Source organism: Neophocaena asiaeorientalis, unplaced genomic scaffold (genome assembly GCF_003031525.2).
Source record: "Neophocaena asiaeorientalis asiaeorientalis breed wild unplaced genomic scaffold, Neophocaena_asiaeorientalis_V1.1 scaffold477, whole genome shotgun sequence".
Lineage (NCBI taxonomy): Eukaryota > Metazoa > Chordata > Mammalia > Artiodactyla > Phocoenidae > Neophocaena > Neophocaena asiaeorientalis.
Genome location: NW_020172630.1, coordinates 2,572,847 through 2,597,370, shown reverse-complemented (window position 1 = coordinate 2,597,370; position 24,524 = coordinate 2,572,847). Strand labels below are relative to the sequence as shown.

Below are 24,524 nucleotides of genomic sequence, written 5' to 3'. Positions count from 1 at the left end.
ATGACAGCCACACAGCTCAGCTGGCTAGTGATGAAAATACAACCGAACAGCCCTCTCCGTGGGTGTAATTGTTTAGAGAACTCCCCTCCTGGAGCGGGGAACGGGGAACATCCTTTCTGTTCAGATCACTGATTCATATTTCAAGCTGTTTCATTACAGCATTAATAACAGGAAGTAGTTTCATTTTGGCAAATGAAATTATCTTTTATGGGAAACGATTTCGCTCATCAGCTTCAAAAATTCAGCCCCAGCTTAAAAGAGAGTAATGAGATTGTTCACGGAGGGGTCTGCTTATTTTTATACTCAGGGGTGCATACTGGGAAGGATGGGTGCGTAGGCGTGTGTGTGTGTGTGTGTGTGTGTGTGTGTGTGTGTGTGAATAAATGGTTTGAATGACTCACATCTGTAGTGTGTATACAACTTTTTTCAGTGCTTTCCTTGGGTCTTCTACAACTTGTTTGCTACTAGAGTTACCGAAGATGGCTCAGTTTTCCCGGTATGTTATTACCGCCTTGAAGCAAATTTTTGCCATTCTAATTAAAAACTCACTCTGTTCAAAAGCTCTTTTTCAGCAATATTAACTCCATAAGTGGATATTCTCTAAATCTGCCAATGAATTAAAAATCAAGGTGGCAAATATATGGATATATAATTATACAGAGTAGTATATACCCTACGCTAATTGTTCCTGTAGCCTCTTGACATTCACTACTGAAATGTTAGCAGAAGAGTGGAGTGATGGATTCTATCCCATCTTTAATCATGAGTTTTTAAAATCAATTTATTATTTATACCCCAACTACTTCCCCAGAAGACTTTTTGACAGCTCATAATAAAAGACTTAAGCAATAGGACAAGTAAAATAATGATAAAGAATAATTAATCTCTTGATGATGAAGAGGGTACAATAGTTGTATCCCAAAACAAATATTCAGAACGCACACCACAGCTTGGCACAAGTATGAACATTCAGCTTCTTGACAACTGATGAAATAGGAAAAGACCTGTGTAACACAGGCATCATTGCTTAATAAAAGAAACATCTGAAGACTAGAAGGTTGTTGAAATTGAAAGGATATGATTAATCGTCTGCAAGTAGGTGAACCGATACTGGGGAATTATTTTCTCTCTTTCTCCTGAGACCGGGACAGCAGAGGAAGGCTAGGAAGAGTGTTCTGACTCCCAGAATTGGGATTTGTTGTATGGTGAATGGCTGTGGATTCTTCCTTGAAAGTTTGGAACAGAAGATGAAATGTGTTGATGTGAGAATTCATGATGGCAGAAAAAAGTCCTAAAAGAACTAGAGGTTCCAAATTTGGAAGAACAGTGGGCTTTCTGTTCCCAAAAGAGATTCAAGAGCTCAAGAGGGAAATTGAGGCCAGGTGGATAGAAGTTTTCATTAATCGATCCATCCTTTCAAAGGATTTTCTATTGGTCACTTTCAGCTTCTGATCTTAGGACATAAAAATGAAAATGTAAAGATAATAAATATTTGTTTGTATATATTCTGGGAATGCAAGGATTTGAGGGGTCGAATCTATGCAACAGGAAACAAAGTATGTAGGGACATACATACAGGGCCACTTCGCTCTCAAAATCAGCAGTTTACATTATCTACTTTGCATCAAGGATCTTCCATTGTGGGTAAAGTAGAGACCTACATCACTGCTTGAGAGGATAAACATTCACTAGTTAGTATTTAAAGCAATTAGGACATGTATTTGGAATAGAAAAGCAAAATCATCGTGCAGCACTACCAAAACTTACAGTTCACATTTCTTCATTCAATAAAATAAAATCTACTGTTACAAATCTGAGCCACTCTTACTTACAAATGTTTCTGTCTTTCTCTCACACAGAACACTCTTAAGATCCAGGTTGACGTTCAGTTCTAAAGCACACTGATAAAAAGATCTCTACCACGCCATGTTAGTTCTAAAATTTAAATACTCTTAAGGATACAAATATACTTACTGAATGATTGGAAAATCCTGCTCTAGAAGTATCTTGATCAACTGATCAAGTTTCATACCACAAGTTTACTTCCCCTCCCTGTCACGAGGACTCGGTGTTTTACTCATTACAGGTTGTGAGAATAAGAAGGAAACGTGTTTTCCTTCTGGAATTCTATTTCTATATATCTGTCCCCCTTCATTTTGAAATAGCACACAGTTTGGGGCCAGCAGAGGTCTCTCTAATTAAAACATTCGCTATCCTAGTCAAGACAGCTAATGTTGAATCAGAGGGACAGCCAGCAGGCTGCCTCTGACGGAGGCAAAGAATGAGGACTGCCTTTGGGATTTCCTTCTCTTACATCTGCCTCTCATCCTCACCCTCCTTGGCACATACACAGAGGCTGGAACCACGGGCAGAACATCCTGCAAGCCACCCTGCCTGTCTCAAGTGTCAGTGGACAACTCTTACAGCAATTGCTTTTCCCGCCTTTTTCTGAACCAATGATGAGGAAGTAAATTTGAAATCTGATATTGATGTGAACTCCAAATAGAAATCATTCCCTATTTCCTCTCCTGGTGTCCTCATCCAGAAAGGCTTTCCTGACACCCCACGTTGAGGGAAATGCTCTCCTCTGGGCTTGCTCTCAGCTTTGAACACTCTAACTATGGTTTTACTCTATGTCTTTCTTGCCACCAGATAGTGGATGCCTCAAGTAAAGAAAACTCTCCTATTCATCCTTGTAATTTTCACATCTCTTTCAGTCCCTCCTACATGGCAGGTACCCAGTTAAGGTTTGCTTGGTTGTGTTTTCATGGATTTGCTTACATGAAACTCTTTTTCATCAGTCCATTAACAATTTTGGGTACCTGCTCTATATGAGACCCTCCACCAGGCACCGGAACTACAAAGATAAATGAGATGGAACCCTAGGTCCTGAGAAGTTACAATTCAGAAGGAGATATTGATGGTACACAAGTAAACACAAACCAAAATTCTAAGGTAGATATGAGGAGGGAAGGCTTCACACAGGAGGTGACATATGAGCTGGGGCTTGATGGATGACTAGAATGTTGTCAGACAACAAACTAGGCAGAAATGTGTTCTGATACTGATTTCAATGAACATTGCGAGATCTTTCTCTTTTACTGCAGAAGAACAACTGTTGCTTTGTAAACTGCTATGAGAATCTTAAAGATGAATGAAAGGGGAAAACTGCTCAAAACTGCTAATGAGGAAAGTAAAACAGGACCCAGATACTATGATAATTTCCCTCATTGCTTCATCCTTTGCTTACAGTGCAATTTTAAGTACGGAAAAAATAACAGTAAAACCTAATACTATGAGTGAATACAATATGTTAATAGTACTGAAAATCTCACCGTGTAAGTAATAAGATACATCTTTCTATCTTTTAGCAGACGCCAGTCAAAACTCATGAACAATCAGTCTGTTAGCAAAATAATGAACACATGAAAAAACTGTCTAAGTAAATCTACAGAATCAACTGTTCAAATCCCACAAACTTTATTTAATAATGCCTCTTAGACTAATGGTTAGAAATACAAATGTGGAGTTTTTAACTACAAATTTAGTGAAATGATTCAACTTTTAGTCTTTGAAAAGTATTTGACAACTAAATGGTCATCTCTAGAAGCAATCTGGATTTTCTGTTTTGTTTTGGGGGTAGAGAAGTGATTTTTAGAAAAGAATCTCATTTTCATCAGGTTGATCTAATCGTGTATACATATATGTTTGTTGTTAAAATGACTCAAATAAAGAGACAGTCCATATTTCAGTCTTGTTAGCTAAGAAACCTTGGGAGAAATCTGAATTTTATTAGTCTAGGGAATCTACATTTTTCAAGAAAAGTGGGTTATCTTATATTTTACACAGGGCAGGATTTTAGTAGGCAAAAGAGCACATGCACATTTAAGCTGAAGTTGAAGGAGACTTTCCCTTCCAGCCAGCTACCATTTTCACATCCCTATACTGCACGGAAAACAATTATAAGCACACAAAAGAGAGGGACAAACAATAAAATCAGAAGAGATGGTTATTTCTGGTTAAAAGATATCAAACATTTTCAGCTGATAGGTAAGTGTCTTCATGTTATTAATCCCATGCTCCCAAGTCTATCACAATCTTAATGCATTTTTGTAGGCTGCAGACATTCCAGGTGCTTGGACTGCCAGCAGCTTGTTCAAAAAAAAAAAAAAAATCATGTGTTGTTTGTATTTATCTGGTTGCAAATAGTCGAACACTACACTTGACCAAGTTGGCTGGAAAAAACATCTTTTATTAACACAAGTTTAACTGGATTTAAAATATTCATAGGAAATGTGCATTATTATTATTTGGCATCAGCACACTGGATTTTTTTTTTTTTTTTTTCTTGTCGGGGGGTGCTCGGGCATCTCATTGCTGTGGCCTCTCCTGTTGCGGAGCACAGGCTCCTGACGCGCAGGCTCAGCGGCCATGGCTCACGGGCCCAGCCGCTCCGCGGCATGTGGGATCCTCCCGGACCAGGGCACGAACCCGTGTACCCTGCATTGGCAGGCGGACTCCCAACCACTGCGCCACCAGGGAAGCCCCCCACGCTAGATTTTTAAAACTGCATGGTACTGGATATTGGTGGCCCACTGATGTAAATGACAAATTATTTGAAAAAACACCATTAAAATTCCTCACAGGGGGCTTCCCTGGTGGCGCAGTGGTTGAGAATCTGCCTGCCAATGCAGGGTACACGGGTTCGTGCCCTGGTCCGGGAGGATCCCACATGCCGCGGAGCGGCTGGGCCCGTGAGCCATGGCCGCTGAGCCTGCGCGTCCGGAGCCTGTGCTCCGCAACAAGAGAGGCCGCGATAGTGAGGGGCATGCACACCGCGATGAAGAGTGGCCCCCGCTCGCCGCAACGAGAGAAAGCCCGCGCACGGAAACGAAGACCCAACACAGCCCAAAATAAATTAATTAATTTTAAAAAATGGTAGGAAAATGATTACAGAAGAATGAAATATTTAAAAAAAAATAAATTCCTCACAGCCTTTTTCTCCATCTGTGAGAAACTCTCTTTGTACCCAAGCATTTGTTTCTCTGGCTCTAGGTACCTTCCTGCCTAGGTTTCTCTTTCTGCTCTCAGCTGGGTCACAGGCTTGATGAACATCATGCTCTCACGGTATCATATGAAAAATATCGCTATTGGTGACCCTTTTGTTTCGGCACCAGAATGTTTCGAGGCTTTGGCTGATGCGGAAAGGTGCCTAGCGACGGCATGAAATTTAAATGTGGGCATGAGGTGACCTCTCTGTTTCATTCTGTAAGGTGATATGTCGAATTTCTACATTGGAAATTGCACTTCACCAATTGGGAGGTGGTAGTTAGGATCAAGTATGAAGTGTGATACCAGCATGGAGCTGTCAGCATGGGTGGTTGTTTTTTTTTTTTCGCGGTACGCGGGCCCTCTCACTGTTGCGGCCTCTCCCGTTGCGGAGCACAGGCTCCGGACGCGCAGGCTCAGCGGCCATGGCTCACGGGCCCAGCCGCTCCGCGGCATGTGGGATCCTCCCGGACCGGGGCACGAACCCGTGTCCCTTGCATCGGCAGGCGGACTCTCTACCACTGCGCCACCAGGGAAGCCCCAGCATGGGTGGTTTTATAAGCAAGGCTTTGAAGCCTTGACAGAAAAACTGCTTGTGCCCAGTGCCAATCACTCGGTCTTTGTCAACTCAATTGCATATCCATTCAGAGATGGCATCCATCTCCACTGACACCCAAAATATATAGGACACTGTTATCATGTCTCAGGGGCGAGCATGCACTGGTAACTTAAGCTGGAGGGGCAGACAGCCAGCCTTCGGCCCTTTGCTGATGATGTATGTGACATCACGCGTGAAGCAGAGGAAGAAGTCATCTGTCTTGGTGAAAGGATTTCAATGAAAATGAAGACTGGGTTAATACCTGCTACACAATCAAGTGTTACTAATTCTTAATGAAGGAAGATGAAGGGTTAACACTATTGCCTTTGAACCCAGGCCCTAAAAAATCACAAAGACAGCAGTGTCTCCGTGCGTGAAAATTCTAACCGCACTGAGTCTGTAAGACGTGTTTTATGGTAAGATGAGGCAGGAGAGAAATCTGCTCAACAGAGGCTACTGTACTAATTGGTACTTTACAATGTTTGGGAATTTATTTATGTAGGAGATCCTGACCCCTATTCAGTAAAGATCACCACGGAGGAAATCCAAGTGCTGCCCCCTCTCTATGGGCATAGAAATTGTGGTGCCAGAAAAAGGAGACATTTTCTCTCCTCTTCCAATGTGGCATTCTACGGAGCCATCACCTCTGCAGTGGGTGAATAATTATTTTTAGTTAACCTCTACTGAGTGCCAAGCAAGTATGCTCTATCTACGGAGATTAGAAATGTATCTTCAGTTGTTTTTTTTAAAAAAATGTTTCTTCAAAAATCTATTTTGGGTGGGAGCTCTCTGGTTCATACATCTGTATCCAGTTGGTGTTCATGCTGTCAGAGTCCCCAGAATGAACGTAACGTTCCCTCTAAAAGGGGTGTAGGCGCGTTGAGTGGTACACAAATGCTTTCTGGGCTTTGTGTGTCGTTTATTGCACTCTGCTGATAATTTACTAAATGGTACCCTTGAGATGAAAGAACTGGATGCGTCCTTGTAAAGTACCAAACTTGCTCCCTGGGAATAATTACAAATTGGGAGAAATGGATGAACTATTATATATTATTGTTCATATATTTTTTTAATGTAAGCGTTAAGGAAGGTAGATAGGCCTGATTCCATCTCAGCTGATATCTTGTTCTCACTAAAATAATATAATTAAGGATATTGTAGACATAAAAGAATCAATTTCATATACAATTGATATTGTTTCAAATACCGTGCCTTTTGAGATTAATATCCAGCCTTTTGAAAGTCACTTGGGTCCTCATTGAATATAGAGCCAGAATGGCAACTGGCCAACAGGGCAACATCTTCTAAGAGGCCTCTGATTAAAAGACTTGAAAAGATTAACCCTAAAAACCCTCATTGTTCAAAGATACAGTGTCCTCCTTCACTCTGTGTAGCTTGATTTAATTTCTAACTTTTCTAAAAAATTATACTTCCATATATATACTTTTTAAGAAGTAATTTGTATAAAACTCAATATGATTGCCATGCATTTATTTTCTCTATATAACCGAGTAAAAAACATATATATGCAAACAAACTCTTCCATGAAAAACTAGAAAATTCTCTGTACTGGTTGAATAAGACAATCCCAATGTACTCTTTGTAGTACATGCAGAATGACTGTTATCGGATTATACTCCTCTATTCTGGAGGCTGTCTTTCAGGTATGAGTAAAAGTACAATGGAATCTGTTTCCAGAAAAAAGTATAATGACCGCTAAGTAACTTCATGAAGTAAGGCCCATATTCCACGTTCTTCTGCAGAGAACACTTGTAATATTTGGTCATAGAGTAGAAAAGGATAACCTTTCTCCTTCAGGCCACCTAGATGTACCCTGAAGGACTGAGTGGGTCCATATCATAATTTATTGTGAATTACATATTCCTGTCTGTAGGCCTAACCCTCCAACCCTCCAAGCCCCCATTTTTCTTCTTTCTGGAAACTTTGACCGTTCTTGTCCTGGAAAAGATTACCGTCCCTCAACATCAAGAAAATAGAGGAGGCTTATTTCTTTGTTTTGGAAAAATTGAAGACATTAAGACTTCCTAATATAGAGAATATCTGGCTGTGTGTTTTTCAGACCACTTACTGTCCTCTGCGGTGATGAACAGAATCCAAGAACTATGTGCACTGCCAAATCCATTGGAGACCACCAACCGAAATTCGTACTCTGTGTACGGTTGGAGATCTCTCACTTCATAGCTTAACGATGCAGAAGGATCGGAAAACAACCTATATGGAAAAGAAATCCTAAAATTAAGAAGCTTTAGACATTCAAAGGAATGAAAAACAAGTACAATCTTAAAGAATTTTCAGGGAATGTCAACATACCTCTCAGTGCTGCAATTTTCTGTCATCGCGTGATATCTCTTTTAAAATAAGCAGTCCTTTGGCTAAGGGTTTGTATTATTGCATTTATATGAGATGTAAATTCTAGTAGTAGCCTGGAGTGAATTCTAGTCTGGTATTGAGACTGATTGCCACATGGAATTTGTAGAATAAGTATTATAATTTTGTAGCCATAGTCAGACAGCAGATTTTGTGGGGCTCAGGTGTGTGCCTGCTCTTGGCAATACATGTGCTCATGAAAAGTTAAGGGTGAAGGAATCTTACTTTAAGCCTCTATAAATGAAAAATTTGCAAAGCAAATAATGATCTCCTAGGGTGTTGCTTTTTGTTTGTTTGTTTGAACTTTGGAAAGGAGGTTTTTATTTGTTGCCAGTAAGAACTGACCTATTGTTAAAAATTTAAGATATAGTGAATTTATGGCTACATTGTAAAACCCAGGTGACTGTTAGAAGGGATGGACGAAGTAGAATGCTTACTCTAGAAACCAGTGGGTGGAGTTGCCGGGCCTCATCTGGAGTTGGTATCTGGGAGAGCCGGGGGCGTTGTTCCGAGCTGGTGTAGACCAGACAACCTGAAGACTGGTTGGAGTGGCAGATGAAAGCCTCGGAGGCAGCACGCCATCTGGAGCTGTCGAAAAACACAGATGAATTAGAGCAGAGAAAACTGTGGAGAACATATGCTGGATGGAATCGAAATGCTCCATATACTGGAAAAACTGTTCCTCAGGATCAAAAACAATGTTAAACATGGTCCATTTAATTTAACATTTTCATTCCGGAACTAGTGTACTTCCTTATTGTTCATTTCAACACAATTACATGAGTATTTCCATCTTAAAAGCCACCCCCCACCCCCCCAAACAGCAAGACAGATGAGCAGGTAGCACATCCCCACCTGTACTTCTGTTTCCCTAATTGAAAACATGGAGGGGATTTAATGAAGCAAATATTAAAGTACCTTTTTAATTTAACTCTTTGTTCAACAATCAAGCAACTGAACAGTGAAGGAGTCCAGATCTTTTATTTCTTCCACTGATGTCACCCATTGTTTCCTTAATCACACCACCGACCATGAACACAACTGGATTGTTTTTTTTTTTTTTTGAGGAAGGTTTATTAAAATTGTATTTTTCTACAAAGAAAGTAGCACATTCCAGCCTTAATTCTCACTTATGAAAATATAAAAACTAAGCTTCTTTCCTCATGTGTTTTATGCAGTTGGTCGCCCGTTCTCACAGTGATGCTGCCTTTATTCAAATATGTTACAAGTTGGGGCATAGACTTTTTCTAGTCTAGTGGAATCTCTGGCAAATTCTTCCTGAAGTCAGCATCCTTGCTTGATATAATCTGTTAGGGAAATCTATCTGGATGGTTGTAGAAGGCCTAAAAGAAATGAGTGAAGCCTATTCTATTAAGAAATTAAAATTTTAAAATGGACCAGAAGACTTTGGCTATTAAATAAATTTTTCCCACAGGTGTAACTTGAATGAACTTCTCATATCAGAGTGTGTTCCAAAGCTAGTCAGAAACTCAAAAACAAATTAAGCACAGTTCTGTGCCTTTGGGAAAATCACCAGGGAACTCTGAGCTTATGTTTCTTGTCTTTAAAATGGGGATAGTATTTTGCCTTTTTAGGATTGCCGTGAAGACCAGAGACAATGTAAATAAAGGACCTTTTACTGGGTCCTGGTAATTATTAATTGTTAGCTATTGTTATTATACTGGACTAATCCGAACTTCCCTTAGCATAATTTAAGTACTACTATAATGCAATTTTTGATTATTGTAATATAAGTTCTTATTGACCAAGTATTACTAGAGGCCATTGCTGAAGGAGGAGAAGGAATCAAAACAATGAAAACAACTATCAGGATTCATTTTCAACTTCCATTTATACATAACTTGCTGTAGTGTGTGACTTTTATATACCCTCCAACTTGGGAGAACTGTCTTATGAACTATGAAGCTAGTGAATGGCCATTGATGAGAATGGAAGAATTAGATTCCGTGTCTCATCAGTCTGTTGTAAGGGTTCCGAATTCATCGATACTTCACTAATTTATTCAGTAAACATTTATTGAGCCTCTACTCTGTGCAAAGTAGTGTTCTTTGTGTGGAGGGTTAACAACACTGAGTCAACCCTCAGTTGACATGACCCCTGACCCTACGGAACCTACGTAATCGGAGAGAGCGAGTGATGAACAAATAGATACCGATGACCCTACCAGATGGCACTAAGTGCTCAGGTGAAGACTAACGCAGGGTAAGTGGAGAGAAAGTGAAAAGGAGTGAAGATTTTGGTTATTACACAACAATTCAGATTAGACAGGAGAGCCATAGGAAGAACACGTCATTAGGTGACATTAGAGCAGAGACCTCAGTAACGTAAGGAGGTGGTCATGAGAATGTCTACCTGCCGTTTGGAGGAACAGCAATCCAGCCAAAGAGCAGGCAGGGCAAAGGCAGTGAGGAAGGGAAAGCACTGGCTGTGTGAACAGTGGAAAGAAACCAGCGCGACTGAAACTAACTCAGGAGAGGAAGAAGAAGAGAGGAAAAGCTGGAGAGCTAGGCTCGGTCTAGATACCTCTAGAGCCTTCTTAGGGCTACACCTTGAAAGTCAAAGTCAAAGGCTTTGGACTCCATTTTAAATGGGGTTGGGAGCCACGGCACGGTCTTAATCAAGGAGATGTCATGATTCTAAACAAATAAAGGCCACTCTGGCTAAGTAAGAGTGACTTTCTAAGTTGAAGAGAGAGGGAATTATTTAACAAGCAAAAGCTTTTCTTTCTAAATTTTGGAAGTATAGTTTTAACATCCGTTACAACTCATCACAGTTATTCCTCAATCACAATCATATAATTATACAGATTTGGTAATTATTGATCAGGGTAGATAAGCTAAGAGACAGACACAACTGAACTAAAATAAAATGTCTACTCTGATTCCCTGTGATAAAAAGCAATAAACAAATACAAATCTCTCTCTTTTTTTAAATTTACAATTAAAAAATTATTTATTTTGAAAAAATTTAAGTTTTTTTAAATTTAAGTTGAAAAAATTTACACTTCTTACATAAATCTAAATATTTTAAGGAGCTAGATAATGTTAGCTTTCCAAAGGAGACTGGATTTAGGAGTCAGATAGCTAAAGTTTCAAATCTCATCCTCCATCCAATTGTGAACTCCATCCAATTCAGTTCACAAAATTCAAAGCTGATGACATTTTGGCAAGTTCTTAACCTCACTGATGTAAAGTCATTCCATTTATAAGTGTACGTCCAATAATACTGACTCTGTAGAGTTTTTAAAGAAGTTAAATTTGTAGCAATTAACTAAAATGGTGCAAGGAGCACAGTTTACTTCTGTGCTCCTTGGTGCACAGAATTTTGGTGTGTGTACCACATTTTGGTGTGTGTACACTTGTGAAGGCACAGATTTTTGTCCCAGGATGTCAATGTGAATAAAGTTAGGTAGCTAGCTAGATCAAGGCAATAAGCTTTAGTGAAATTAATGAGTAAAATTAACAAAAGAAGTTTTAAATAGAGCCACACTCAAAGAATCTGCAAACTGTTTTTCTCGGTCCAGGCACAGATTAATAAATTAAATGCTCATCAGTAAGAATAAATGCCAAAAGAATAGTTACCTGCTAATGAAAAATTAATCTGCATTTGATAATTTCTTTAAACATTTAAGCAATAATTTCATTGAGATTTCTTTATAATGGTACAACCTCTACCTTAAACACTGGATCAAATATTCATAAACCATGAATTATGACAGTGTGGCTTACCAACTAAATATCTGAACTTGCAATAAATTAAAACTTCATATACTTCTTAATTTCAAATAACCTTCAAGTTGCCCTCAGAAAGACAAGATCAAGGACTTCTTTTTAGTATATGTGCTGCCGAAGCGAGCACCAAGGACTTCTTTTTAGAGTAACTAAATGTTTAGAGACAGTGAATACAAACTGTTAATCTTTTTATGAAATTTTTCCATAATAAAAATTATTTTTAGGTAATATGAACTCAATTTCATAGAATATTTGCTCCTGCAATAAGTTTAAAATATCTTAAAGAAAATTTCTTTTTAAATATTATGATTTTTAGGGAAAATAAAAATGTGTTGTAGTAGGTCACAGGTTTTAAGATACATATAATTTATTTCAACTTGCTATTAGCTTTATGTCTTTCACATCCACATGTGGTAGGGAAACTGGATATAGTGTTTTATGACAAAATAAATTTTCAGAAAAATGTATAATCTTAATTTTACAAGGTATAAATTTACTCATTCCCTAAATTATAACCTTTCAGTTTGAATTGGGCTTGAGTTGTCAGAATACCACTTTACACACAAAAAGCTAAGTCAGGGAGGCATGCGGAGAAGGCTGGAAGCAGGGAAGTTACCTACTGCAGTCATCCAGGCTAGCAGATGACAGCAGCTTACATGCAAGTGCCGGCAGTGGAGATGGGGGCATTAGTTTGCGGTTCAGTTGACTGTGGCGTGTGTCGCTGATAGACAATAAAGGAGTCAAAGGTGATGCCAATGTGTTTGGCCCAAGCACCCAGGTGACTGGCACCTGAGAGGAGAAATGGGATAGGGAGGGGATCAAGAGTTCTCTTTTGTCCACATTACATTTAAGAGGTTTATTACACAACTACAGTGGCTACACCAAGGACGAAGTTGCAGATGTGAGTCTGGAGAAGAACTGTGGATCAAAGTCCGTGTGGTATTTCATGGCCGAGATGTGATGAAATAAACGAGAGGGTGAGCGTAAATAGAGCGAATGTAGAAGAGGTCTGAGCAGTGAGGTCTGGGGTCCTCCAAAATTTTGAGAGGTTGGGGGAGGGGGAGGTCTCTGCAACAAAGGAGATTTACTTACGGGAGTGAGCACTGAGGTAGGGGAGAAGCTAAGAGAAGACGCACTTTGGGAGCCAAGTGAAGAAAGCATCTCCGAAAGGAAGGCCTGATCGACTCCGTCAAATGTGCTGAGTTTCAGGAAGGAAGAGACTAAGAATTAAGCTTTGTCTTTGGCCAAGTGGACGTGACCTTGTCAAGAACAGACACAGTTCAGTGGTGGGCGTGGCAGTTTGATTCGGGGAAAACTGAAAAGGGAATGAGAGAGGAGGCAATGAGTGGGTAGAGTGAGCCTAGAAGACTCCTTAGGGATTTTGTTCTAAAGGGGAGAAGAAAATGGGGAAACACTTAGAGAAGCTTCTGGTATCAGAGGAAGGCTTTCTAAACACTGGGAGAGGTTGCAGCGTTTGCATGCTTCTTGGAATGACCCAGAAGAGATTAGGGGAAATGATGATGTAGGAGAAGGAAGAATAATTAATTGCCAAAGCAAAGTCCTTGTGTGTGTGAGAGAGAGAGGCAAGCCAAGGCACGTGCCAACTGAATTGAGAGCTGGTGCACGTGGGCTGTCAAATAGAGCAGGGACAGCCCACCACTGTGCAGAAGTGAATACAGACCCAGGCTGCAGATGTAGAGTTAGGTAGATCTGGTGATGGGAAAACAGCAAAGGTCTCTTCTGATGGCATCCGTTTTCCCAGGGAGCAAACTAAAAGCAAAGGCGTCCGCTCTGTGCCAAAGTGTGGGAGTGAACTGGTTGCTTGAACAGAGAAGAAATGGTATGAAGTAGTTCTCTCGGGTAGTGGAAATAGGACATACCTAGGAAAGGCAATAATGTAGCTGTCCAGGGCCAGATACCCAGTAACTTAACTACAAATCTTTGGATTGAGGGACATTCGCTGCCAAAGACTTTTTAATTGATATTTTGTCTGTGAGTACAAATACTTATAACCATGATGATTTCTTATTTGATATATATTCTTTCACTGATGTATAACAAATGCACACATATCAAAAGAGCCTGGGCAAAAAGTAATGTGCAAATTGCCTATAATGTATAACATATAAAACCATGTCCCTCATTTGATTGTTTTTTGTCTAACTTTTCTGTCAAGGAATATAATATCACTGACAATCCAAATTCGGAGTAAGAATCGGCTCTGATAAGTCATCAGCGTGAAAAAAATTAGAGTTTTAAATATTTACACAAAAATTCTTCAAGTGTTAAAAACTGCATTACCATGCTGTCGGGAAAGAAAAAATGTGCAGAAGATGCTCCATAATAATAATAATAAAGTATCTTGGATTCTCTTTTGAGTGATAACAAGAAAATGTGCTCCGTTAAATTGGTCACACTCCAATTATATAAAATCCCCAAATATTTCCAAACAAAGTGATCATCTTAAATTATTGACATGTAACTATTCATTCTACATGCTTTCAGTAACACTGAATTCTGGCAACGTTTTTTCCCCTCCAGTTAACCCCTTTTATCCTAGACCTATTCCTCTGAGGGTCTTTAGCATCAAAGCAATAACAGGGAACCAGCCATAATTCCACCCCTGGTTTCTTAACGCAAGAGCCATGTATCTATCAGCTTGATATACTGTCTCCAAGACGCTATGTTGCTCAAAAAGCTTCTCTCAAGTTTAATATGACCCTCACGAGGCAAGCACTCCACAACCTCGTGAATCAACACATCTTGTCCAGTAAATACTAATTCTACAAAGGCAACTGGGCTACCTCAATCTATAAATTCAAAGGGAGGGTGTTTTTACTAAAATTTCAGATTTAACCTTTTTTGGAAGGCAAAATGCATATAGAACATTAAGCTATAAATTAAATCACAGAGTGGGCTAGTCTAGATGGTATAATCTTTTGAATGTCTGATTGCATTAAACTTTTGTATGATGTACACTTGTAGACTCTTCCCTAAACAAACAAACAAAATGCCCCAAACATTTGCTCCATACAGATTTATAGAACTCTTGGGAGGAACTCTAAAAAGCAAAAACAGAGGCTTTCTTTTCATGTGGCCAGTGACCACCAAAGCTATAGTGACCAGAGGCAGAAATTTGTGGGGAAAAAATGAATTCACATATTTTGCACATTCACATTCAAATATGCTTCACATACACACCAATGTCTCAGGACAGCCCACCAACTTGTTACTACTACAGTGTGATTTGGGGGTGTATGAGTGTGCATTTCAAAATACTGGAATAAGATGCTGCATTAAGGTATCAAAGAAGTCTATAGTGTTTTGTATTAAATTCACACCTGTAATAAAGGATACTGAATGCCACTCTGCACAAGGTTCTTTGCTGGGCGTAGGGAAAGGGCAGAATAAATAGAAAAGGGGATTAGATCACCAACTTTTTATTTAACAGAGAGACAAGACATGAGTCAAATAACACAGAATGTGTACAGAGCATAAAAGAGGTGTAAGTGCTTCAGGAGTTTAGAAGTTAGAAATTCACAACCAAATACGCGCTGGACCTTGGCTTTCAGAGGAACAGACACGGTCATGGGGCATTGTTAAGTAGCTCACGTGGAGTCACCATGTCCTCAGCCTAATTCCAGGGCCCAAGACTCTCATCATCTCCGCTCGTGTTCATTCCAAGCAGATGTCATGCTTTCTACTGGTTTCACTTAAAATCTGACTTCAGCCCAGCTCACACTACTCTCTCATTTCAGAGATTAGATGGTTGGCATCCTCATTTAGGTTTCCCTGCTAACATAAGAGAAACCATGGCCTTTCATCTATATGCATCCTGGCTGCATCACTGAATAGCCTGGCACATAGTCAAAAATCCCTGGATTACACATTTTCCTCTCATTTTCTGAAACAGTTACATATGACCAAGGATTTTAAATTCTAGTTTCCAGAATGGAAAATTAAAGTTCAGGCACATCTATTGAGTCGTTGAGTCATAAACAAATTGAAAACAGAAGGCAAGACTCCATTTCCCGTCACTAAACCATATGTCATTAAAAAAGATATTAATTATGAGGAATATGCAGATGTGCTAACAAATGGACAGTCAACCTTGAGCGCAAGGATGCACAAATAGAGCAGCATTAAACAGTGACACGTAGGTTAAAACAGATTTAATGTTAGCGAAAGAGACTCTCATAAAGTTAACTTTTGGAACACATACTGTGTGCCAGGTTCTTTAACATGATTATTTCCAATCCTCAGAATTACAGGACAAAATTGTAGTGTTATCTCTCTGTAGTATTAGATAAAGCATTTGAGGTTCAGAGGGGTTCATATTTTATCTCAAATCACAAAACTGGTTACTGGCAGAGTGAGGATTTAAACTGGGACTGGTTAAGTTCAAGGGCAGTGCTCTTAATTTTATACCACAAAACAGCATGTTATAGCAGGTGATTTATAAGAGAGAATAAATATTAAACACATTAAATATGAAAAAAACCATTTACAATATTAAACAGATTCGTTTTCGTAAAGGTTGGATTTATTTTCTGTCCAAGTCATATTCTTCAGAAGTACTTTCTGGTCTTATTTCTTTATCATAGCATCTCATTATCTATGAGGAACTTCACACAGTACTAGTATGAATTTGCTAGTTCTCAAGAACGAGTCAAAGCCCACAGAAATTCAACGAAATGCAAAATGGAGAGCTCTTTACATTAGTAAGAGAAATAGATTTTGGAAAATTAAATGTTATCTAGAGGCATGTCATGGAAGTGATCTTTGACCACAGAATGGTCAAAGCATTTTAAATTTGGATGGGCAGATAGCTTAAACGCTACCAAGTCTAACTTCCCACCAGATAAAGGATTCTTGCCTAAAACATCCCAAACAAGTGACATTCAGTTGTCTGTTCATTACCAGTGATAGGAAAATAGTTGCTTTGTAAGTCACCCCATTTTATTATTGTTCTTCTTGTTGGTTAGTTCTTTCTGAGGGAGAGCTACAAAACTTAGGCTGAATATAATCTTTTACCCGTATCGGGACCTTCTGAGAGCAAAACAGGGGACTGTAAATAACCAACATGGGTGAATTGAGCGGCAGCAGGCATGAATTGGGACCATCTTGGGCAGTGGGTACATGTGGTTGTTTGTGCTAATGACACTGAACTCTTTGGGACCTTGTCTGAGTCACGCTGATCCCCGAGAACAAGCCATCACTACCGTTAGGGATAGAACTTCAGGCATTTTTAACTAGTCATCCTCTTTTCCACTAAATTTCCCCATTTCTGGTTAAACATCTCTGCTCCCTCCAATGAGTTTCATATAAGAGGATTCCTCAACCACTATCTAGCCTTGTTACCTGATTTGGATGTGTTCCATTTTGATAATGTCCTTTCAAACCATCAAGGCTTATACCTAAACTAAACCCTCCCTTGTGCATCATGACCAGGGCAGGACACAGGCATACTCTGACTTTCCTTCCTTCAAGTGACGTGGCTGAAACCTCACCGAGCATCTGAATTTTGGCCTGCTTGACACTGGAGTTCATCACTGTCATTCAGATTGGCTATGTGGTTGATTCAAAATGGTCTTCGGATAGCTAAAGATGCCAGATCAATGATTTTTCAATGGACACATAGAATCTCGGAGGAATGTTATTAAAGAAGCAAAGTATTTAAGTAGATATCATAGTGCCTAGGACAGTGCTTTGTATATGAAAGACGTCCTGTAAAAATGGACAGAATAAATGGGTGAATAAATGGATAATGGATGAGCTGGTAAGAAGAAAGATGTGCAGGAAGAAATCTTTAACCTAGGACCCTAATAACTGGTAGGATCCAGACCGTATTTCCCATTTACAAATACAGACTCAGTTATCTGAAAATGAATGCTTTTTTCAACATAAAAGAGATTAATTGCTTGGAAAATAACTAACACAGCAAACATCAAATTAGATATGAAATACCACTTTACAAAACATTCATTTTATCACTGATTTCTGTCAATGTCTCTGTTTCACAGATGTGAAAACTGAGGTTAGAAAAAGTTAAGCAACATGTCTGAAGTACATGACTAGTAAAGAGCATCCTATAGTTTCATACATGTCTCTTTCATTTCCAAGACCATAATTCATCTCTCAACACCAAGGTGAAGCTTAAATTTAAGTCTAGCCATTGCTTTTCCCTGTAGTATGCCAAAGTAATGGTAATATAAGCTACTTGAGAGCAGAGATCTTTTCACTTCTCTTTGTAAACTTTAGAGCACTTAAATTTTGAGAATTCAATATTGCTCATCAAACAAATATTAAAGAAATGCTAAAATTTAGTTCTTGCAGAACAGAGCCCCCTTTTAAAAGCATGTATTTTTCTAACTATAAAATAATGCATGTTCATGGTAGAAAATTTGAAAATTACCAAGCAAATGAAGAAAACAGTTATCCATAATTACACTACACAGAAATAGCCATTGTTATACTACTATAGACTGTTTCCTGTCTTTCTTCTCTCTGTATATATAGTTAAATATATAACATATCGTTTGAAATGATTATGCTGAATACTTTTAATGTTATTTTGTAAACTTTGCACACTTTCCAGTGTATAGTGAAAACCCCCTATGTCATTAAATAGTTTTTAGTAACATAACTTTTCAAAATAATTGCATGTAACATTTTTATAAATGTAGAGTTTTCACTTAAAGCTGATATTGATATAGAATGATATCATTTTCAGTATCATAAATAATATTCAGAGTATCCTAATAAATGCACATTTTGTTTTGCTTTTTAGACTTGTTGAGTCAATAGGAATGAATATTACCACCATTTCAGATATAAGCTGACAAACTGCTTTTCAGAAAGTTGTGTTTATTTATACTCCTATAGTAAGGTATGAATGATTCATTTCCCAGTATCCCCATCGAAGTGAGTATTTCATATATGTGTGTATTTCTGTATACCTGTGCATGTATATAATATACAATAATGTAACTATAGCATTAGAAACATTGTTATATAATTATATGTTATATAAAATACATATAATACAAAATATATACATTTAACATTATATTACATAACTATATTGTATAATTACATAAAATATACAAATTTAATATTATTTTAGATATATTATAAGATAATTATATAATTATATATAATTTATATAAAGTATGTATATATATAAAATATATAACCTATTAAGTCAGCAAATAATTAAAAGGCAACTACTTATATGCCAGGCACTGTCCTATGCTCTGGGAATATAGTGATGAACAAATTAAAACAGTTTTATTAAGGAGAGAGAGACAATAGAAAAAAAAAAGAAATAGAATCGTTTCTTTTTTCCCCCCACTTTTTATGAGTTCTTTTTTTCCCCCAGCTTTATCGAGGTATAATTGACAAATAAAACTGTATATTTAAAGTATACGGTGGGATGAATTGACAGATGTAGACACTGTGAAGTGATTAACACAAACAAGTTAATTAACATGTCCATCACCTCACAGTTACCTTTTGTGTGTGTGTGTGGTGAGAACATTTTAGCAAATAAAAAGTAGTTCTAATGTAAGGGATTGGGAGTGATGAGGGAGGAGGTGAGGGCAAAGCTGATACTTTAGGTGGGGTAGGGGGGAGATCATATTTGAGCTGAGACTTATGAATCACTGGGGGACGCACATCTCAGGCTGGCCCAAGACAGGGGCACGCTTGGCCTGAGCCTTGAAGGCAATGTGGCTTGAGCACAGCGAGCGAGGCAGAAACTGGGAAGAAAAATGTACAGAGGATTTGGTGATGGAACAGAGGTGGGGATGCAGAAGGAGAAAGAAGCCTGGATCCTAAATTTCAGGTCAGAGTGACTAACTAAGATGAGATCGTTTTCTGAGATGGGTCTACTGGGGAGGAGTGTTTGGTACGCATTCATTTGACCTTATAATTGGACCATGAATTAGAAGGTGTGAGTATTGCATTACTTTTACACTTCCTTGTGATTGCTCTAAGTGCCAGGCTGCGACTCAGTCATGGGTATTTTGATTTAAAACTCCCATCTTTTTTCTTGTTTACCATGCAGCCTCCTGAGAACCCACTTCCTGGTTCATGGGTGGTAACTTCTTGCTGTGTCTTCACATGGTGGAAGGGGGCAAGGGCGCTTTGGGGGGCCTCTTTTATAAGGGTACCAATCCCATTCATGAGGGCCCCACCCTCATGACTTCCCAAGGTCCCACCTCCTAACACCATCACATTGGGGTATAAGGTTTCAACTTATGAACTTGAGGATGACACAAACATTCAGACCATAGCAGGTAAGTGACTTGCACAAGTGCATATAGCTAATAAGTGGTTGAACTGCTGTTTGAATCTAGCAACTTGTCTCTAAAACCTGAACTCCTAACTGTTATTTTAAGCAATGCCTTTTAAAGCTAACACATATATATGGAATTTAAGAAAAAAAAATGTCATGAAGAACCTAGGGGTAAAACAGGAATAAAGAAACAGCCCTACTAGAGAATGGACCTGAGGATATGGGGAGGGGGAAGGGTAAGCTGTGACAAAACGAGAGAAAGGCATGGACATATATACACTACCAAACGTAAGGTAGATAGCTAGTGGGAAGCAGCCGCATAGCACAGGGAGATCAGCTCAGTGCTTGGTGACCATCTAGAGGGGTGGGATAGGGAGGGTGGGAGGGAGGGAGATGCAAGAGGGAAGAGATATGGGAACATATGTATATGTATAACTGATTCACTTTGTTATAAAGCAGAAACTAACACACCATTGTAAAGCAATTATACTCCAATAAAGATGTAAAAAAAAAAAAGAAAAGAAAAGAAATGAAGACCCAACACAGCCAAAAAATTAATTAATTAATTAATTAAAAAAAAAAAAGTGACTCAGTAAGCCAGAATCTTGCCCCTACTCACAGGCACAGAAAAGGTTTTGCCTCCTTTCCCTGCTTCTTCCCCATCTGTCCTCAGGAGTCCAAAGAACCAATTCTGAGTGTGGGTATTGCTTTGAGGAGTGGAGAAATCTTACAGCTAGGAGGTTTTTTTTTTTTTTTTTTTTTTAATGATTATGTCATTTAAATCTTGAGGAGGCTTATTTGGGGATAGAGATTTGGAAAAAGTGCCTGTCTTCCTTAGTCTATCTCAGTTTCTCAAGGACTTTTTCCCCCCTCTCTTTTCAAGGTACCTTTGTCTCTCAGATCTCCCAGAAAGGTCTCCAGAGAAAAACAGAAAAACAAGATGCTCAGCAAGGGCTACAGGTTTTATGGATCCAAGTTAAAGAAATGATGACATTTTCTCAAGGTTGTCACCAGGGTCATAGAGAAGTATTTAGGACAGAAGCCCTGTCTAGAAAGCATGTGCATAACATAAACATTTTGTAAAAAAAAACCATCATTTACCTCTTAGCCCAGTGACAAAACATTACGGAGTATGTCGTTGATTAAAGCCTGAAGATGGTACTTTTATCCTTGGTCTTTCACTGACTCATTTGGGTCTACATTTCTGAGGGAAACCCAAAACCTCACCAACATTTTACTGCTGTGAGACTACCTCAATCAAAATTGGTAGAAATATCTGTCAAAAGTTACACAAAACCCAACTGGCAGATCTCACGTGGCTCTAGTAATTGTTCTTCACGAAATGAAAAATTATCCCCATGTTCACTAAGAATGCTTTATTTAGAATGGAAAAGAAGCAGGAATATTCCCAGTTACAGTTTATAATAAGAGTAATATAGAAAGGGGCAGCAAGGGTGAGTCAAGGGCACCAGAATAAAAAGACACCACTGAATACTAATTGCTATTGACCATTTTGAGAAATGAAAGATTCCACTTCATATTAGCATCCACAGAACTAAGGCAACATACCTCTACCTGCATTTCTCTTTGTGGTTTAAGATGAAAGCGTTGCTTAAGACTACTCTGCAAGACAGTTTCAGTGAATTTGTTAACCAGGAAACCTCAGACAGACGGAAGTCATCCTCCGTTGATTTTGAAATACCCCAAAGCTGCGAACGAAGTTCACTGTGCTCCGAGGAAAATACGGACTTTGAATTTCATTAGATACGTTATTTGTTCAACTGGGAGTGGAACTGTCTCTTTGTCAGACTAATTAGAGGCCCTAACGTTGGTGGTCATAATGTCCAAAAGATTTCTTTTTTGTTACATCTCAAGCCACCAACCAGATTTTATTCTTTTTCCTTGGAGAGACTTCCTAGATTTAGACACTCTATTTAAGCCTTTGCTTTTGACATTTCAGTTCCTCTTAGTATTCCTAAGAGTATTTCTTAGTCTTCCTGTGATCTTGAACACCATCATACTCATCCAAATTAGTTTCCAGGTAGCACAGATTTAATTATTTTTCCCTGAAAATCTGATTACTTGGGCCCTTTGTGTAGAGGATTGGTTATAAAGGTCATTTTAACAATGGGATTGGACCTAGTATTCAAGTTGATTAATTAATTACTCAAATAATAACTAGATCTAGCCTTAAAACACTCAGATTATATATTGGGCCTCCCTTACCTCAATGGGCCATTAATTTCACATTCTCTATTAGGAAGACTAAAACAATAGTCATCAGCAGGATAAAAAATGCTGAGACTTCTAAGAACTGATTTCAGATCATAAATAGTAGAGTTAGAATCAGAATCTGAGAATATAAAACGATGCTCATTTGACCACAATCATGATCAATAACTATGTGTAACTTAGTTTATGTGATTAAAATCCATAATCAGACTATTAGTGAGTTATTTGTTTCTAGTAATTTAGCCACACAAGTGCTAAATTGTATAGCGCTGGTATCAGAAAGTATATGGAATTAATACCAAGGAATTTTGTCAGTTTTAGGTTTATATACCTGGGGAATTCAGAAGTAGAAAATACATGTATTAATATTAATAACACTTCTTTAATGTATGTGTAGCACAAATGAAAATACCTACTTTTGAAGAGTAGCACGGTAATCAAAACATAGCTTTGCCTAGAAGAAGAAAGCATAGATCATCCCCAATTCCCAAGAATCTTCAATTAGTAATTTCAAAAATGATTATTGGGTATATTGCATAAACATGACGGGATCCTCCTTCACGTTAAAAGTTTAATTCAAATGTTTCCTTTACTTCAGGAATCAGTGGCCATTAAAAAGGGGGTGCTAGTCTGTTGCTACCCATTCTGGTCACATATGGTTGGAGGATATACCTTTGCAAAGTAATACACAATTACTATGTGACCAGCATTGTATTATATTCTTTGCATGCATCTATCATACCTAATTCCCTCAGTGTCAAACTTATGAGGTACTTACTACCATTTCTCCCGCTTTATGGCAAGAAAAAAATGAGGCAAAGCATATATGATTGTATAACTTAATTCCTTAATTTGAACCCAATCTGGTTGATTTTAGAATCCATGCTCTTAATCACGAGGGTAATTTGCTTGTGTGTGAGTGTGTATATGTGTGTAGGAATTACAGATAAACAGAGGAGAGAAAGAATATGGTACTTTTGTACCATTTTTATCCTGTATACAATTTTTTTTCCCTCAAGCAACTTCTAACCTCATGTTTTCTCAGGAACTAAGAATTGGCAAATGTTACTTTTAATTTTTTTTCTAAGCAAGGAAGGATTGACAAAAAGAGAAAAGTTAACTTCAGATTATCAAGAATGTTTCACCGGACAAATGTATTTAAATTTTAAAGATTTAAATACATTAAACACAAATGTATTTTAAATTTAGAGTTTAGCCTAGCCAGCATCAATTCACTGATTCTACAGTAAGGACTGTGTTTGGCCATGTCACCAACAGACAGAATAGCAGAAATAACTGTATGTTTTATTAAAAACCTATTTTTGTCTCTCTCTCTGTTTTTTAATCTTAAACTCTAATTTAGTTGTTGTTCCCTTAGGTACAAAGTACACAGTTCATAATTCATTTGATATAAAATGTCAGTTTAGATTCTTGCCTGTCTTTGATACATGAGAAAAAACATGTACATTTCAATTTCCTCAATGCCAGAAATACCAGGAACAACCCCCCGCTGTGCGTCTCTGAGACCTCTGTGTTAAATTAAACATCAAGATCCGGAAACTGTGGGGAAGGAGATTTCCAAGACAGAGAGTACAAATACATGAGACAGAGGGAGACAGCTAATGCCTTTCCTATCAGTGGCGTGATATCTCCCAGAGAGCATCTTTGATTCTCAAATTAGTCCTCACTTATAATTTAATATACCACAACCAGTCTGCTGTTTCCTTCCATGTGGCTTTCAGAGGCGATGGTTGGAATCATCAAGGAAAATAAACATTTCGATGTTTGGGGCTTGGTTTAATTTTCAACCTAACTAGTGATAGTTTATGTATATTTTGTGCTTATTATGTGTCACACTTTCTATTCTTTAAAAGAATAGTCAGGCACTTACTTCTATGCCAGCTGATCTTCCCAGGGCACACACATCCTTTCCCCCTTAACCAAAATCCACTGAGGATGGTTATGTGATGACAAAATCACTTTTCAGATGAACAAATTGAGGCCTGGAGAGGAGATAACTTTCCTGGGGTCACGTGATCAATAAATGAACATGCTGGGGATGGCGGGTGGTGGTGAAGTTCAAAGTCAGATAGTTTGACAGATGCTGCAGTCAATGTGCTTAACAGATACACAGTTTAAGACACACGCTTCCTTGATTTAGAGAGTCAAACATGTGAACGAGATTCAAGCCTTCTTTTGTGGGTAT

The 24,524-nt window shown here is 38.4% G+C and overlaps 1 protein-coding gene across 1 annotated transcript in view; it reads right to left on the bottom strand.

The window, feature by feature from the left end:
* Nucleotides 1-24,524, bottom strand: part of USH2A (usherin) — a gene marked incomplete at its 3' end in the record, with an annotated part of 720,880 nt that overhangs the window by 236,821 nt on the left and 459,535 nt on the right. The window contains exons 38-39 of the mRNA XM_024739202.1: nt 8,473-8,623; nt 7,737-7,879 (exon numbers count right to left, since the gene is read on the bottom strand). Of these exons, the coding sequence (XP_024594970.1) occupies nt 7,737-7,879; nt 8,473-8,623 (294 nt within the window). The remainder of the gene's footprint in view (nt 1-7,736; nt 7,880-8,472; nt 8,624-24,524) is intronic.